The sequence below is a fragment of the Thermobia domestica genome, chromosome 3 (assembly GCF_964235325.1).
Source record: "Thermobia domestica chromosome 3, izTheDome1.hap1.1, whole genome shotgun sequence".
Lineage (NCBI taxonomy): Eukaryota > Metazoa > Arthropoda > Insecta > Zygentoma > Lepismatidae > Thermobia > Thermobia domestica.
The window spans coordinates 264,434,055-264,452,470 of record NC_137456.1 but is presented as its reverse complement, the minus strand read 5'-3'; the positions used below and the strand labels follow the sequence as shown (position 1 = coordinate 264,452,470).

The 18,416-nt window shown below is 36.3% G+C and overlaps 1 protein-coding gene across 4 annotated transcripts in view; it reads left to right on the top strand.

Annotated features, from left to right (window-relative positions):
• Nucleotides 1-17,023, top strand: part of LOC145681636 (uncharacterized) — a 421,555-nt gene extending 404,532 nt beyond the window's left edge. For all 4 annotated transcript variants that reach the window (XR_014130843.1, XR_014130844.1, XM_081753252.1 and 1 more), the window contains one exon: nt 16,485-17,023. Coding sequence is in view for 2 of the 4 variants with exons in the window: in XM_081753252.1 (XP_081609378.1) it covers nt 16,485-16,660 (176 nt within the window). In the remaining 2 variants the exon portion in view is untranslated. The remainder of the gene's footprint in view (nt 1-16,484) is intronic.
• Nucleotides 17,024-18,416: the final 1,393 nt, after the last annotated feature.

The window sequence follows — 18,416 nt, the reverse complement described above, 5'->3', positions numbered from 1 at the left end:
AACCTGTTAAATAGATTTTGGGTTTGAAAGCTCCTCCTGATGAGGGTTCTCCTCGTATTCATAGATGGTTTCTTTTATTAGATAATAAATACTATGATACAGTTTATAAAAAAACATTAAAAGTGGCAGATTATTTAAATAGGTTACCATTAGATGTACCAACCGAAGAAGAACTAATATTTCTGGATTATGTCATCGAGATCTAAACGAACATATTAAATAAGGTCGAAATAGAAGAACAGTTACAAAAGGATTCTATGTTCATTCAAGGGAATGTTTTTCTGTTGAATTGTAGGCCTATTTGATTACCATTTAATCCATAATATAAGGAAAACTGTGAATTATTTCAAAGAAGATTTCAATTAGAGTTACAAGATAATTATTTGTTTTGCTAAAGTAGAGTACTATCTCTTCCAAAAAGATTGAGGAATATTGGTAAGGAGTGATTACACTCTGAGCACATATGTAGTTTTGCTACTATAAAAATTGCCAATAAGGAAGTATGGTGGCCTGATATGAATAGAGATTTATATTAATATTGGTATGACTGGAAATTTGTGCCACTTGCTAAACCAAGTAGCCGCCAACATTAGTCGAACAGGTCTATTCTTTGATCGATGCTGACAAATCTGTAGTGTAACTCACAGATTTATACCAATCTTTGTCGAATCCTGCCCACATTCAGTCTTTATTAACTAAATAACAAATATAATACAGGAATTTTCATTGGATGGCTCAAAGTAAGCAATTGTCTCTTATACAAAAAGATAGTAAAATACAATTTCTTCGAATGGGAAAAATTAGTTAACTTATATACTAAGTATGTCAAGCTTAAGTCACTATTTAATAGTATTTTTCTATTCTTCAAATACCTCATTCAAAATGGCTTATATTATTCCTCATTTTCTCCTTATTCTACTTACTGTTTGCATTTATTACATACTTTAAGTCTGATACTTCTTTAGCCAACTTACACAACACTAATAAGACAATTATAAGCTGAAAATAATAACAAAGCTTGTTCTAATTTTTTTCTCTCTACTTAAATTATAGATAAGTCATTTAACTGATTTAGAACGGTGATATGTCTAGTAATTATTCCCATACAATTTATAATCCATACGTTTTATAATCCATAGCTGAATTAATCACATCCCACATATATTTACTCACCTCCTTTCTTCTGGAACACCAACACCTTTCATGGTCTTCATATTTCGTATTGAGAATTTTAGAAATATCATCCGACCAGGAACACTAGCTCTTCGGCTACTGGCAAATATAATTACAGGTATCTTATTCCAACATTATTAGGTAATATAGAGAGTTCGCTGTCATTATCCATATGCTACCAATATGTATACTTTCAATGCTAATAAGTGACCAGATTACGCTATTATTGCTAGAATCCGCTGTTGCAGTCATCCAATCCTATGTATTTATAGTTTTAGTTACCCTATATTCAAGAGGAGTCACTTATGTCAGTACCACAAAATCACAATTACCACCTAGTTAACAGAAGTACCTGCTCCCTTTCTGAACATCTAGGCGCCGTAATTACAACCACACACATTACCAAATGACCCCATCAATATGACCCCTATCTATTTTTCTTTGCATAATTATACTACTAACCATAATTAAGTGGTGACGAGATGTAAGTCGAGAGGGACTTATCAAGGACTTTACAAAATTCAAATAATATTAGATCTTCAATGCGGTATACTTCTACTTATTATTTACTAAATATTTTTCTTTATTTCATTCTTCTAAAATTTCTTCCATAATAGTCTAACTCCAGGAGTAGAAATAAGTTCATTTTGGCCATCAACAGTAATTTGCCCCTTTTAACCATATACAAGTTCCCCTCCTTAATACTGCTATTCTCCTTGCCTCATGAGTTACTGTAACAATCATCACTGACTAATAGAAGCAAGTCACAAACAAGGAACACTAGGCTTTCCCTAATAATTTCCCTAGGGATGTACTTTACAGCATTTCAAGCATATGAATATTATTAAGCCCCATTTACTATTACAGAGACTGTATAGGTATATAGTTCAACGTTCTTCATAGCGACAGGTTTCTACGGATTTCACGTCATTATTGACACAACATTTTTTGCTACCTGTTTATTACATGATTGCCTATCACATTTTTCTCCTACACACCACTTCAGTTTCGAATCAGCCGCCTGATCCTGACATTTCGTAGGGAACCCGGTGGCTCAGTGGTAGAGCGTTCATCCCCGGTGCTTGGTGTCCCTGGTTCGATCCCAGCTCGCGCCGTGTGGAATTTGTGGTGGACAAACACCATGCAAGTGGATTTTCTCGGGATTCTCCCATTTCCTTTCACTTTCTTCATCCTACCATTTCACTCACCTCTCATCATCATCTCCTTTAGCCCAACCTGCATAACCATGGGACGTAAAACTTAAAGATTTCATTTCATTTCTGACATTTCGTAGATGTACGATTATTCCTCAAGTTCCATTTTAATGATGATGAGGCTAGTCTAGTTAATATATAAAGTATATTCGACTTACAATAAAAAACATCATTCAATGAAATAAGCAATTAATACGATAGGAAGAACTGCTCTGCTAACCATTATCATTTGTTTCATCGTTGTAGCCATCTCAACTCTAATGACAGGGAACAAAACTCACCTTTCGAATGTGGGTTTGACCCTGAGTCATTGATCCGAATCCCCTTCTACTATTCTTCCTCATTGCAGTAATCTTCCTTATTTTTTATGTTGAAATTGTTCTCCTTTTACCCATAACAATCAGTATTAACTATGCTAACACTTTATCATGATCACTCGCTAGATTAACATTCTTATTAATTCTTATTCTATGTTTTTATCACTAATGAAGAGTCCCTAACATAGGCAGACTAGTCATGAACGGGATTATAGTTAAGTATAATATGTGGGTTGCATCGAAATGGTAATCAACCTATCGTAAATAGGAAGCAAATAATTCCACTCAGTTTCGACCTTAATTTCTGGTCACCTTGGCACCTATTTGCATTAGTTAAAGATAAAAAGAGACATCTCACTGTTAATGGTATGATTGGCTAAGATATGATCTAGTCCCCAAGTAAGGAGATGTGAATAATCAAGAAGAAGCTGCTAACTTCTAACTTTAACGGGTAGTACGTCAACATCTCTCCAAGACCATAAAAAATTACCTTAGTAAATAACAGTTAAATTACCTTTTCGAGGTTAAAAAGGAGAGCATTTCCCCGGGAATGAATATCAAGATAAATTATTTCTTCTTAGTATCTTCAGTTCTATGCTTTCATTGTAAAGTATCTTTAGAGATAAATATAAAAAAGAAAGGAAAATAGTGAAAATTATCAAAATAATAAATACGTTTTAAATAACTTGCGTTGGTACTGTTGGACTACTATTGAATCATCCTTAAAACTGCCATACATACCTTGAGCCCATACGCATTCATTTCACCCTTGATCAACAAAGTTAATAATATAATTAGCTAAGATAGCTAGAGATAAGACTAATATCACGAGTTTCCTATTATCAGAAACTGAAATAAAACGTTATGCATGCTAAGGACAGGCCAATAGAACAGCTAGCAAATAATATACCTAGTCACAAGAAAACTGAACTAATAAGGAAAACACTTATTTTCAAATATAAAGGTAACACAACAAAATTAAAAGCCGGGAAAATTAATCAGTTTAATTTTGTCCCTCCCAGAATTGCCATCATTACTAATTCCATGATACCCTTACACATAGTTCATCACTCATTATCACTGTTAGAGGGAATAATAGCCCCTCCCAAACCGATAACGGCTAGGTAATGTCTTAAACCAACAGAAGAACCAACAATTAATCCGCTAGAAAAACAATGAGGAAAAACCCACTATATGTATCAAAGATACAGAAGAAATTTCTAAAATTAAGACCTTGGAATAAAACCAAGCTAAATATGGCACTCCACATAATGCTAAATTAGCCACATTCTAACATGAGAAAACAAGTGCATTTGTCCTACAAGTGCTCTTATTCTACGAATGTTTTGCGTTTCTCCTACACCATGACTAATCGCACCAGCACACAAAAGGCAATAAATTGAATAAAGCATAAGTAAGCGCGTAACAAAAAAAGTAACAACAGGAATCTTATTGATAAAATCATTATCATAAGGCCAAGTTGACTCAAGGTAGAAAATGCAATAATTTTTTTTAAATCGAAACCAGCCATAAACTTTTAAGTCTGACAACATTAACAATAAATTTGCAGCACATACATTTAACAAAACATCTCTAACGCGAATCAAAAAATAAACGCCAGCAGTCACAAAAGTAGAGAACTGACCTAATGCAGATGCAGAGTTGTAGCAAACTAGCAAATTCAGAACTTACAGCGAAAGGTCTTTTGTGAAGTCCGTTCAATCTACTCGATCTGCCATGACACTTGAAACTTACGAATTCACCCCCGTATACTTGTTATGAGGAATCTGGGGTAGAACTTTTATAGCTTAAAATTCAAGCCCAAGAAGATGATGATTCACATGTTTTCGAGTTTTCTCATATCGCTTTCGTTTCGAAGCTACACCTGGTGGCAACGGACTTTATGAACTCAATGTATATCTTTCATCTACTTTATATCTAGAAATCCTCCGTGGCTAAGAGGTTAGCGTACGCTCCTTTAGCCCGGGAGGCCCGGGTACGATTCCCGGCGGGAGCTCATGTGGTTCGGATTCCACGTTAATCAGTAGGTCCACGTCTCATATAGCCTCACTGCTGAACGGGACGATAAACTCAAAATCACATCATTGAAATCTCCTGTATATCTATATATTTATACACACACACACACACACACACACACACACATATATATATATATATATATATATATATATATATATATATATATATATATAATTACATCCGCTAATGATTATGAAACCACACACTATTCGAAATTTTCTTGCACCTACTGGAAAAGGTGAAGTATATAAATATTTATTTGCATATATTGTTATTGTGGACTGTTCCCATAATGCCCACCGACTTCGATTTTACAAAATTTGAGAAATAAATTTCACTTTTTATTTTGTGGTCAATTTGAAGGCATTTTGTTATACTACCATTAAGAAACCCATATACATCACAGTACGAATCAATCATTATGGAACAATTTCATGTGTTACACGCAGCAGTGGTACCAATCTTTGAAAGTTTCATTTACAACTTTTTCCTTTTTCTTTTATAATTGATTTTGTGAGTAATGGTGCATTCAGTATAAAGGTACAACAAGATTCTCTCTCACTCTCTCTTTGTCTGTGTGTGTGTTTTTGTTTCTAGTTTCCGGCGTAAGCGTGTGGATACTACATGGTATACTTTCTTGTGTACATATGCTAGTATGCGTGTGTGGCGGGAGTATATGAAGTATTAATTGGGATCGCGTACTGGAACTTATCGATAACTTTGGACGAATGCGATTTTTTTAAGTTCTGCTTTTTGCCATAAATAAGTAGTGTGATTCCTCTCGAGGGAGTTCCTCAATGTAGGTGTTTCGCCAACTGGAGGTGGTAGAAATGGGTCATTTGCAATTTTAACGGTGATCTCTATAGAGCTTACAAAATTTGGACGGTTACTGTGTTTGAATTTCATCATAATCTTTGAGTCCACGTCTTATATAACCTCGACGCAGAAAGGGAATCTTAAACTTAACTAATTAACTAACTCGAAACCGATGAGAGCGCAAAACTAAAGGTTTCGGCAGAAAACTAGCAAAAAAATTTGGAATAGAAAAAGTATCACGTATCCAGTTTGAGCGGGAGGGGAAGAATTGGAACACAGATATAAGACCATAAAACACGATATTGAAATGGTAGTCAGTGATGATTATAGAGGTGGCTCTTGGGTCTAGAGCTTCGAAATTTGCTCTTTGGCATTTCCCGATGGTACACAATCTGAGATACTAGAATTTTCACAGTACTATATTAAGCCGTTGTTTATGCAATTCCCCCGCCTTGGAAAATCTGCCTCTAATTGTGCTCAAAATGAATTATGCGTATTTTTGCAGTACTGCTTCTTACGTCCATTTAGACAGCCCGCACCTATGAAGTCGCAATCTGAAATTGTTTCAATCATTTGTGCATCGTTTGTACAGAAACGTGCAGGTGAAATGTTCCTTTGTACACCATTAGGGGCGCCTTCAGAACAAAAACGAAGTGGGGGGTTCTACAAATGGTAGCACCCTCAACATGTCAAATTTAAACACAAATCATTGCAATCGCTTGTACATCCTTTGTACAGAAATGTGCAGGAAAATTTTCGTTCGTACTCATTAAGGGTGCCACCAGAACGAAAACAAAGTGGGGGCTGTTTAAGGGGTAGCCCCTCACCATATCCAATTCAAGCACAAATTGTCGCAATCGTATGTAAGTCGTTCGTACAGAAATGTGCAGGCTAAATTTTCGTTTGTACATAATTAGGGCTGCCGTCAGAAGGAATACCAAGTGGGTTGATGTCTAAGTGGTAACCCCTACCATGTCCAAATCAATCACAAATTGTCGCAATTATTTGTACATCGTTTGTACAGAAATGTGCAGGCCAAATTTTGCTTGTACACAATTAGAGTCACCGCCAGAAAGAAACCAAAGTGGGGGCTCTCTAAGTGGTAATCCCCACCATTTCCAATTTAATCAAAAATTGTCGCAATTGTTTGTACAGAAAAGTGCAGGCGAATTTGCGTTTGTACAAAATCAGGGGCGCCGCTAGAACGGAAACAAAGTGGGCGTTATATCAATTGTAGTCCCCACCATATTCAATTCAATCACAAATTGTTTCAATCGTTTGTACAGAAACGTGCCAGCAAAATTTTCGTTCGTACACAATTAGGGACAGCCAAAACGAAAACAACGTGGGGGCTCTCTAAGTGGTAGTCTCCCACCAACATGACCAATTCAATCACGAATTGTGAAAATCGTTTGTACATCGATTGTACAGAAATGTGCAGGCCAAATTTTCGTTTGTACACAATTATGTGCGCCTCCTGAACGTAAACTAAGTGGGGGTGTGTAAGTGGTAGCCCCCCGCCATGTCCAGTTCAATCAAAAAATTGTCGAAATCGTTTATACATCGTTTGACAGAAATGTGCAGCGTAATTTTCGTTTGTACACAATTAGGGGCGACGCCAGAACAAAAACAATATTACATTAAAAAAATGTGTCACACACTTTGGAGTATTTTTCTAACAAGACTTTGTACACAGTATTGTGTCGATTGGTATGTTCACACTATCGTGTGATTCACTACATTGATCTTATTCTAACGATGATAGAATTAAATGTTTTTTGCTTGTGTTTATATTTATGTTTATATTTAAAATTATTAATGCTGAATTAGTTTATCAGTCCTCGGCTCTTATTATTAAACTTATTCATTATTTCTTACATGAGCTGAATCTTTATGAGAAAAATGCATGTTTCTTTCTAACTTGCGCAAAAACCGTTGTTCTCATCTCGTACAGGAAATTGATAAGTGGAAGATATAACAAATTCAGAAATTTAAAGGGAAAATTATAACACAACATCTTGTTTTGTTTGAACATCTTCATTAAACTCATTTTGCAGAAAGAACAGGATGCATGGTGAAGCCTTTTGCTGCATTCAGCATTCTGATTTACTAGTAGGTTTGCTAACTGGTCGGTATTTCACCGGCCTGACCGGGAATATTACTGTGATTTTGATTAAGCTCGTTGACTGGTACAAACTTCTTATTAGGCTCCTTCTGACCGATATTATGGAATCTACAATCCAGAATATAACATTGAACATCAAAATTTTTCAACAGTGCCTTTATAAACACAAATTTCCGTTGTATTATACATTATCGATATTTTTAATTTATGGCGTTTTTTATTTATTTAACATAAGAAATTTGATAACACTTAGATTCTATTGTAAAAGAATTTTATACATTTATTGAGAGTAGAAAATGACTTTTTAAAGCAATTTCCTTTTTTTGAAGTGTAACTTTATAGAGTAAATATCATTTTATGAATCAACAATTGTTAACTAAAGATTAATATCCAGTATTATTCATCTATTTCGTTAATTTTAAAGAAGTGGCAATTGCTGGTAAATACAATAATGATCAGTACAGTCTTTAGTTTCTCATTTGTACCGAGAATTCTGAGGGTGTGTCCGTTTTTTTTCTGACTTGGCAACCTGTTTACGACGTTTTGTTTCAACTCTGCTACGTAGTGGCTCCGTACTGAAACTCCGGATGCAAATAAGTATGTAAGGCTACCATACGTCCCAGTTTCTTAAAATTTGTCCAAGTGTGCTGAAATTTTCCTTCTTGTCCTGTTTTTTTATAAATAATTACATATCAAAAGTTCTGAAAAGGTAATAAAATCGACTATTTCCGTTTGCTTTCGATTCCGACAAAACAATAGGAACAATTTCATTCTAATCTTTATTATTATTCCTATCGCTGCTTCGCTGAATATAACACGCATTTTTAATCCTCCTTACTGGCACTCTTATCACCAAAAGTAAGAATGTATACCCCGAGGTGGCAACAAATTCATTTGATGGTGCAGACCAGTCCGAAAACACCTTTTTTTCTGGTTCAGTAAAACCATTATGCAAATTGCTTGGTTTTAGTTCGCATTTTATTTTAACAAAAACAAATCAGTCCATTGAAATTTGGAAACAACTTCATAAATCTAGATTTTTCTTTATAGACATGTAGAGCATGTGACGTGGTATGTGTAATAATATTGAAATTTAAGTTTTTCCTAAATATTGCGTGTTCACTGATAGCGTTTATATCATATAACAAATTCTATTTTCTATAATAACTTTTAGCACTGTTTATTAAATATGGACTATATTAATACATTATTTTAAGTTGTGTAATTAGTGCGATGCTGTAGTAAAATTCGAAAGATAAAATTAATACAAAATTCAATATTTACTACTAATTTGTAAGATGTCACGTTTTTTTCTGTTTTCAAAAAATATGGTAGCCTTAAGGTATGCTAAACCATACAAAGTGAATTGTACTGTAAATTGTACCCCTCTGATATTGCTCTCAAACGGGTCAGGTTACGGATCGGGTCGGGTCAGCTCGGGTCGTGTCAGTCGGGTCAACTCGGGTCGGGTCACTCGTTTCGGGTAGTCGTATTCTTCACTTATTTCTAAATACTATAAGCAGCTTTGTTGTAGAAATCAATTCGAAGTTGGTGAATGAATGATAATTGTGACTAATTGTAGCTGAAATGGTAATAAAATTTTAATTTAACTCTATATTAACTAATAGGCATGGTAATTGTAATTAATATTACGACTGATTTTTTCCTTTCTGCGTTTTTATGTCAAGTTAAATATCACATTAATTGAAATTGAAAGGAAATATCTATGCACCAACGCTAAGAGAGACAGTGATGATGATCAATAATTGAAGTGGTTGAATGAAGAAAGTGGGGGAAATGGAAGAACACCGAGAAAACCCTTGCCTACGGTGTTTGTTCACCAGAAAACATACTTGGTACGAACTCGAATCAATACCCATGGACCTTCGGGTCAAACATCTGCCTTTGGGCAGGACTCATTATTATTATTATTATTATTATTATTATTATTATTATTATTATTATTATTATTATTATTATTATTATTATTATTATTACTTTAAGAGTGACCAAGAAAGTTAAGCCGCCTTTCCATCAACATCTTCGATCATTGATATGTAACCTAAAATGTACCTGGAATATCAAAAATAGTCTCCATCAGCATCTACGACCTTCTGCCAAAGTTCTGGAAGGCTATGGATTCCATCGCAGTCGAACTTGGTGGGACATGAACCGAAGAAAGTATCAAGTGAACCTCTACTAGCGATTTAAACTGACATTCTCTAAGGTGATTGCCCAAGGAATTGCACAAGTGAGAATCGGACCGCACAATGTCTGTGGAGTATGGCGGATCCAATAGTGTTTCCCATCCAATGCATAAACTGGTGTCCTGGGTCATATTAGCCACCTTGGGCTTTGCGTTGCCTTGTAAAAGGAAGACCCATTTGCTCTTCAGAAGTGCTGGATCCAGAGATTGACAGTACACAGTTGCATTAATGCTCTGACCAGCTGGTAGCAGTTCCCGATGGACAATGCCGCGAGCAGTCCACAAAATGCACAGGGGAACCTTATTCTGCTGTAGTGCTGGCTTGGGGTGCTTTTGAACCGGTTCATGGGATGCTAACCAACGATGACGGCGCCGTGGAGCTTCGTACAGGACCCACTTCCCATCACATGTCAACTCCCTGTCCAGAAATTGCACCTGCCTCAGACGAGACGCCAAAGAAACACAGGTGTCTGCTCGCGTTGTTTTCTGGCCTCAAGTTAAAAATGTAAGACCCATCAACCCAAATTGCAATTTTTCCCAAGTTGATGGTGGTGGTGCTGAATTGTTTCTCCATTCACGCTGTTGTCTGTTTGCTTGTCTTCCGGCACGTGGTGCGTCTTCGAGTGTTTCGTCACCGTCCTACAGCTGTACTCTCCGCGTAGTCACGACACCCTCACCAAAGGCCTGTCATATTTTCCGCCCAGCGGAGCAGCAATTTGAACTCGCACAGCAAACCAGCCCTAATTACGCTCTGTGAAGGTCCCATGTTCACTCTGTCCTTACGCATGTTCAGGTGTATCTGAACAGCCACAACCAGGTAGTATGTTGGATATACCTACTAGTGTTGTTCACGAGACCAGCTTTGGGGCATTATCGTCTCTAAAATGTGTCGTGAAGGGAGTCTCGTCTCGAAAAGTACATATGTTTCTATTGAAAGAGCTCTGTCTCATCTCGTACCCTTCATGAAAATTCTGTCTCGTCTCGTCTCGTCAAACAACTGACCTTCGCCTTATTTCCATTCGGTATCAACTCACGGTGTGAGGGCCAATTGAACACAGACCTCCACAAAAAGATACAGAACTTTCTTGGTCACCTTCAGATTATTATTATTATTATTATTATTATTATTATTATTATTATTATTATTATTATTATTATTATTATTATTATTATTATTATTATTATTATTATTATTATTGCTGCCGTAGTGATTTGACTTTCTCGGTACTAAATTACTCGATGATTTTATATAGCGTTGCAAATATATTCTAGATAAATTAATCAAGAAAAAACTGAAAGGTAATTCAATACAGAATGATATTTCAGTGCAATTAGTTGGTTATGATTCTATCAGACAGTAACGCTGTTTTTAAATATAAAAATCGGAATGTTAACGTGATGAAACTTTTGTTCATTACACAATAAAAAATATTAAAAGAAGTTCTATATATATTCCTTACTAGAAAATCATGTTATCTTCAGAACTTCAAATTTTATTTTGAATTTCGAACTTGATTGTCTAAATTTTAGCCTTGCAAATTTGGATATGGAGGAAAATAGAGAAGGTTAGCAGGCTAGAGAGGAAAACGAATTAGGAAATGCTGGAAAAATGGAAGAGACGAGAGCAATATTTGACGATATAAGGAAGCGAAAAAATGGACGGATCACCAGTTCCGATCTTGCTAAGAGATTGCATTCTGAGAGATGTAGTAAAGGGGGTGGTATTAGAAGAGCGACAGTGTGTAAGAATCTAGCAATTGATAGATTGTAATTAACAGGGTGGCATATTATGTTGGGATGCGAGGAGGATATTAGCGGGAAATCGCAAAAATGAAAGCTTCTTACCTAGTTCACGGAAACTGGCCTGTCATTAATGGCAGAACTCTGTGGAGGAGAAGGAGGAGGAGGATAATTATACTACAAATAAAAAAGCCCAAACTATGGTTCATGAATACAAATTGGCCGGCATTTTTTTTTCTGGTGGCAGCTCTGTAAGGTTCTAGTTCTCTCAAACTGGTTAGATTGCAAGGTCAGTTCAGTCGGTTCGGTTGCCGGGTTAGGTCACCTCTGGTCGGGTCAACTCGGGTCAGCTCGGGACGAGTTGTCGGGTCGGGTCAATCGGGCCAGCTCCGGTCGTGTTGCCGGGTCAAATCAAAGGGGTCGGATTGTCGGATCGGGTTATTCGGGTCGGGTTATTCGGGTCGGATCATTTCGGGTTTGGGTTGTTGGGTTGGGTCAATCGGGTCGGATCACGGGTCGGGACGGGTCACTCAATTCGAGTAACGGGTTGGGTCTTCAAAACTTATAAATTCCACGAAAATTACAATATATTACGGTTTATACCTCATTGGACTTCAAATAAAACATGTTTTCAATGATGTGTACACCATGTCGCTATTTTTGTATGAGGAAATTTCTAGAGGGAATTTGTGGGAATTCGATGGAGTGTAGATTCCTGTGTGTATTTGTCTGTGATACCTTGCAGGATGCAAAATGCCGAGGAAATTTGTAAATCAACCGGACAATTTCTGTTATGTACTTGGGGAGCTGACATTTAAATCGCAACGTCGGTGTTTTACTCCACTTGTGAAGAAGTGCTATCAGTTTTATTTTGGTTGCTATATAGCAGACCAAGATAAGAATCTCACTCCTCACTACATTTGTTGGACTTGCGTGAAACGTCTGACTGGTGGACGATTGGTGAATGAAACATCAACTTCGCATTACCGATGATCTGGAGATAAACAAAAGATCATTTTTCAGACTGCTACTTTTGTATGACACAGAGAAAAGAAATTACCAGTAAATCTAACCACACAGTACAGTACCCTAATTTGCCATCAGCAAATTAGGCCAGTTCCACTCAGTGCAGAATTACCTGTACCAGTACCTCATCCTTATCTTACGGTAAATGAGGAAAAATGAAATGGTGAAATGAAGAAAGTGGGAGGAAACGGGAGAACCCAGAGAAAAGCCAAGCACACGGTCTTTGTCCACCACAAAGTTCACTTGGCGGGAGCAGGGTTTGAACCCGAGACCCCTAGCACCAGAGGTGAACGCTCTACCACTGAGCCACAGCGGCCCCCTGCGGTAAATGAGGGTTACGTACTTGAGGCAACTACTGAAGTTCCAAATGAAGAAGATTATCCTACTTATGTACGAATCACATCTACATTGGATCCCCATCTGATAACTCGCGGTGAACTAAATGACCTCGTACCTTAAAACTGCAAGATACGGACAGAATTTTTTGCTTGTAGACTTAAGGGCTGGAATCTGCTCCATCGTGACACTAAAGTGTGTATTTTTCGAACCTGTCATACAGGGTTTCAAAACTACTATTCTCAAGAAAATGATTTAGTGTATTGTAAGAATGTCTGTGCTGTGATGGATACACTTAGACATGCACATATAAGTACAGAGTCGAGATTGTTTATTGACTCTTCCAAAACTAGTTTTAAGACTATCCCTTTGCACAATTGCAACAAAAGTCCTTCAGTGCCTTTGGCTTATGCAACTAAAATGAAGGAAATCTGTGAAAACATCGAAATAGTGTTAAAAAGAATTCAGTATGAGAAATACAAGGGGACCGTTTGATGTGATTCAAAAGTCATTCCTTTGTTAATGGGTTTGTAGCTTTGGTTATACGAAATATTGTTGTTTCCTCAGCGAATGGGACAGCAGGAACAAAGCGGAACATTACATCAAGAAGGTATGGCCAACGCATGTATTAACTCCAGTAACGAAGAATGCTGTTTATTCTTCACTGGTGATCCCTGATAAGATAATTCTACCTCCTCTTCACATAATGTTGGGGCTCTTCAAAAGCTTTGTTAAGGCATTGGACAAAAGTAATGCAGGATTTTGTTATCTCAAGGAAAAACTTCCTCGGGTTAATAACGCTAGGAATTTTTGTAGACCCCCAAATAATGTTTGTTTCGTGACCAAAAATTTTAGGATCTGTTAACTATGGTTCAGAAAGTAGCTTGGTGTTCAATTGCAATGTTTAACAGAGATTTACCGAGCTACAGGTATGAAACAGTAACGGGAAAACTGAGGGTGATGTAGAAAAATTGATTGCAGATTCGAATTCTACGTGAAATTTTTATTAGAATCAGGTATTTTCTTCCGTGTGACAGAAAAATAAGAATTTCGTTTGTCGACTAGTGAAATAGCTAACATTTTGAATCTCAGCAACCGTTATTCAAACCGGTTAACGTTGATCACTAAAAGGCAAAAACGGTAATAGATAGCTGTAGCCCCAACCCCTTTCTCTTTCTCGGTTAACTATCAAAAAACGTTGAAACGTAATACAATGGTTTAACATTTGAAATGAGAAGTCGAAGTAACAACTTTCATATCTCTAACTTTGAGCAATCCCGAGATATATATATATAATTACAATAAATACAATCCCATCCCTTTTCTTCAATTCTAGGTCAAATATTAATAGCACTCACATCCGTATATTATCTAGTACAAACGAAAATTTTAACTGCACATTTATGCAGAAACGATGTATAAACGATCACGACAATTTGTGATTCAATCGAACATGGTGGGCCTAGCACTTACAGAGCTCCCCTTTCTTTTCGTTGTGTCGACGCACCTGATAGCGAAGAAACAAAACTTTCGCCTGCGCATTACTGTAGAAACGATGTAGAAACGATAGAGATAATTTTCTTTTGAATCGAACGTGGGGAGGTGCTACCAATTAGGTAGCCTATACTTTGTTATCATTTTGGCGCCTCCCTAATTGCGTACAAACGAAAATATCGCCTGCAAATTTCTGTACAAAGACGTACAAGCAAGTGCGACAGTTTGTGGTTTAATTCGATATCGTGGGAGGGCTATTAATTAGACAGCCCATAGTTTGTTATCGTTTCGGCGGCGCCCCATTTATGTGGAAAGGAAAATTTCAGCTGCACATTTATGTACAAAGACGTACAAACAAGTGCGACAGTTTGTGGTTGAATTGGACATGGTCGGAGGGCTACCATTTAGACAGCTCTCCACATTGTTTTCGTTCTGGCGGTGCCCCTAATTGTGTACAAACAAAAATGTTGCCTGCACATCTCTGTACAGCGGTGTACAAACGATTACAAGAATTTGTGATTGAATTGTACATGGTGTGGTGCTACAATTTACGCAGCCCCCACTTTGTTTTCGTCTGGCGTCGCCCCTAATTTTGCACAAACAAAAATTGGGCCTGGACATTTCTGTACAAACGATTTGGACCATTTCCCATTGAGTCTGAAAAGGAGGTTGTGAAAAAAGACGTCCGCTTTTCATCTCTAGTGTAATGAAATTCTTCCACGAGAAAATATGTAATCAACACTGTCAGTTGCTACGTCTTCGACTAATATACTTTTACAAATCCATCTTTATTTTCGTATTTTTTCAACAGTTAACTAATTTAAAACTGTATTGTAATTCAAAATACTTATCATATTTCTATCGTAAACAAGAATATGTAGTCAACTTCTTAAATACTTCGCTCCGATGGAACACGTTCTGCGCGTGCAACAAGCAGAAAGAACATGTTTGGCGTCTCACAAGTGACAAAGGAGAAAAAAGAAAACCAAAAGCAGCACAGCCGTGCCTTGTCGCAGTCAGAGCTTACAACGTAGTTTAGGTCGTCACATACGCCAATAGGCCTACAAGCGGTATACAAGAGTTATAGAGTTACAAAATAGGTTGTGCCACAGTAGCGCTACAGGCGGAATTTGCACGAACTACAAATGAATATGTTTCATACAAGTATCAGTCATTTTGCATCCTCTAAACGTTCTACACATACTTTTTTCTCCCACTGTTTGACCGTGACAAGCAGAAGTACCTGGCTTTCCGAGTTCACAACTATAAACTGATTGTGTACAAAGTACGTTTTCAGTTCTTCGAATGACTGTGCGCGCGAAGAACGAGGGTGATGATCGCACAACCGTATACGGTAGCCAGAAACATCCGGTTGCAATTTTAAATGTGAAATACAAATATAGAGCCTTGACAATGGCGTGAAGATATATATATATATATATATATATATATATATATATATATATATATATATATATATATATATATATATATATGTGTGTGTGTGTGTGTGTGTGTGTGTGTGCGTGTATAAGTGTACCTGCTCATACTTTTAATTTAACTTCAGGATATTATGAATAGAAACTGAAAGAGCAAGTGGTGTTAGTAATAAAGAAAATTATGCAATTAGTAACTTGCAAAAGAACTTTTAAGAGCTTTTCAAGAAATGTTGATGTTACAGCATTTCTAACTGGATAGTATTAGAAAGTTTTTTAAATTATGTTCATCTGTTGATACATTACGATAAATTACTCGTTCTGCCCATTTGTTCTGTGTTTAGCAACATATTGCAACATGGTGCAAACGAGTTGGACATGGTTTAGTCTTGTAATTTTTATACATATATTCTTGAACTTTTAGATATAATATATATTTGATACTACTTCTAGATAGGTCTTCATGAATGGCGTTTCAAAGTAAACTCTCGATATTATATTCCTTATGTCGTATTAAAATATTTGTACTAATCATTTATAATTTTCTTAATTTTTCAGCTTTATTTGTGTATATGCCCATGGTTGTAATTAGTTACTATAAGGAACTTATATCACCGGGGACATCAAATAGAGCTGGTGAACAAATACAATCACAAGAAAACGCTGTTCAGATACAATATGGCATACCGGAACAAGAAGACGCTCCGGTAGAATACGATACTCCGGAAGACTAGCAAGACTCCACCCAATCGGTATTGAAGCTTGAAGACTTTTATCAGAGTTTAAAATTAAAAGTACACTAGTTTTAATAAGAAATAAATATTTAAGTTTTATCTAGTTGTTATAATTAGTTGTGTTGGCTAGTCTTATAGTACAAAGACCACCATATTACATGGTAGTATGTTTGGCAACTACATTTTCAACTATAGATTTTAATGTTGTAATTTAAAGTACAAAATCAAAAGTTTTACATGATATGTAAAACAGATTTCCTTTAATTTTATTATTATGTCATTACATTTGTGTATAATACTGGAAAGTTGACTACCATCATAACTTTACAAAACAATTACCAGTAAAAAATAAATTATCTTTTAAATCCTTATAATCTCGTAATTTTTAATATATTTTTTTTAAAAAATGAATGTTGTTGGTGTCTTTTTTCTAATAATTTGAAACACAGCTATCTTAACCAATGTTGCCAGGTGGAAAGACAAATTATTTTTACATATTCTGTAAGATATTTGTAAAACTCCGTAATTTTATTACAATATTTACGGAATTAGGTATGACTTTCGTTTTGGAGTAATCAGTCATATGAATAGGAGTATATGCCAGCCAAACTACGATGTCACCGAATCACAATGTTGTAAACCTATTACCAAGTAGAAGTATTTCAAATAGCAGTATGTCAGTATATTGCATATTTCGTACCCTCTAGATTGAGAGTGCACTAACAAGAGCTATGATAACTCTCACGTAGGATCTAGGGCGGTTGCCACATTTACTTTTTGTAAAAATACAATATAATAAGGAGTATTTTTGTAATAAAAGATTCAGCTATGTATGACACCAAAAATATTATCTGAAACTTTGTGCCACACCAAAATATTAGTCAAAAGAAACAAAAATAAAATTCTGAGTTAGGGTTGTTTACAAAATTATAAAGAAAACAATCGCTACGTCTGAACACATAGTGTCTTATGCAGAGTCATTTCGACGTACGAGTAGCGTTATCTAAAGTCCTGACTTCTGCAGAAAACATGTTAGTCGAACATTTCAGTATGGCTCCAAATACTCGTCAGAACGATTCTGCATGAGTAACGTAATGTTATATCTTTCTTTATGTATTGAAATCTACTTACGCTAGAGAATGGCTTTCAATTGTCGACAGTTTAATGCCGTTTACTATAGAAATTATGCGCTTTTTTCTCTATTATTATGCTCTTTTTCTTGGTGTAGTTAATCCTTCCGGTAGTCGTAACTTCTGGGGGATTAAGGGGCAACTGCCCCCTCAGGGAAGCTCCACGCAGTTCGAGACGGCCCAACGTAAGACAATTTTTACTCCATATACGATACGAACATGAAATTATAAATGAAGCGTGAAACAAGTTCACTATATTATATAAACAGAATAGCTCACATAAAGTAAATAAAACAAAAATAAGTCATGGGCATATGTGACTAAAATGCCTTTTATTATTAGGGGCCCTAAATATAATATTTATTCGTACGACTTTGAGATTTATCAATATTCTCCCCTTTATTAATTTGTTATGTATGAACGGGCCCAGATTCGTAATTAATGGCCCCGCAGACCTTGCCCTGCGGGAGGACCCACAGGCTCTGGGAGTCCACAGAATAACAAAAGGTGGAAAGAAGGGGCCCATTTTCGAAATTTGTGGGAGACAGAAACGATGTTTTTCTAGAGGGCCCAAATATTAATGCTTGCAACCCAGAAAAGAATTTAAGTTACGGCGTTGTTTCGGA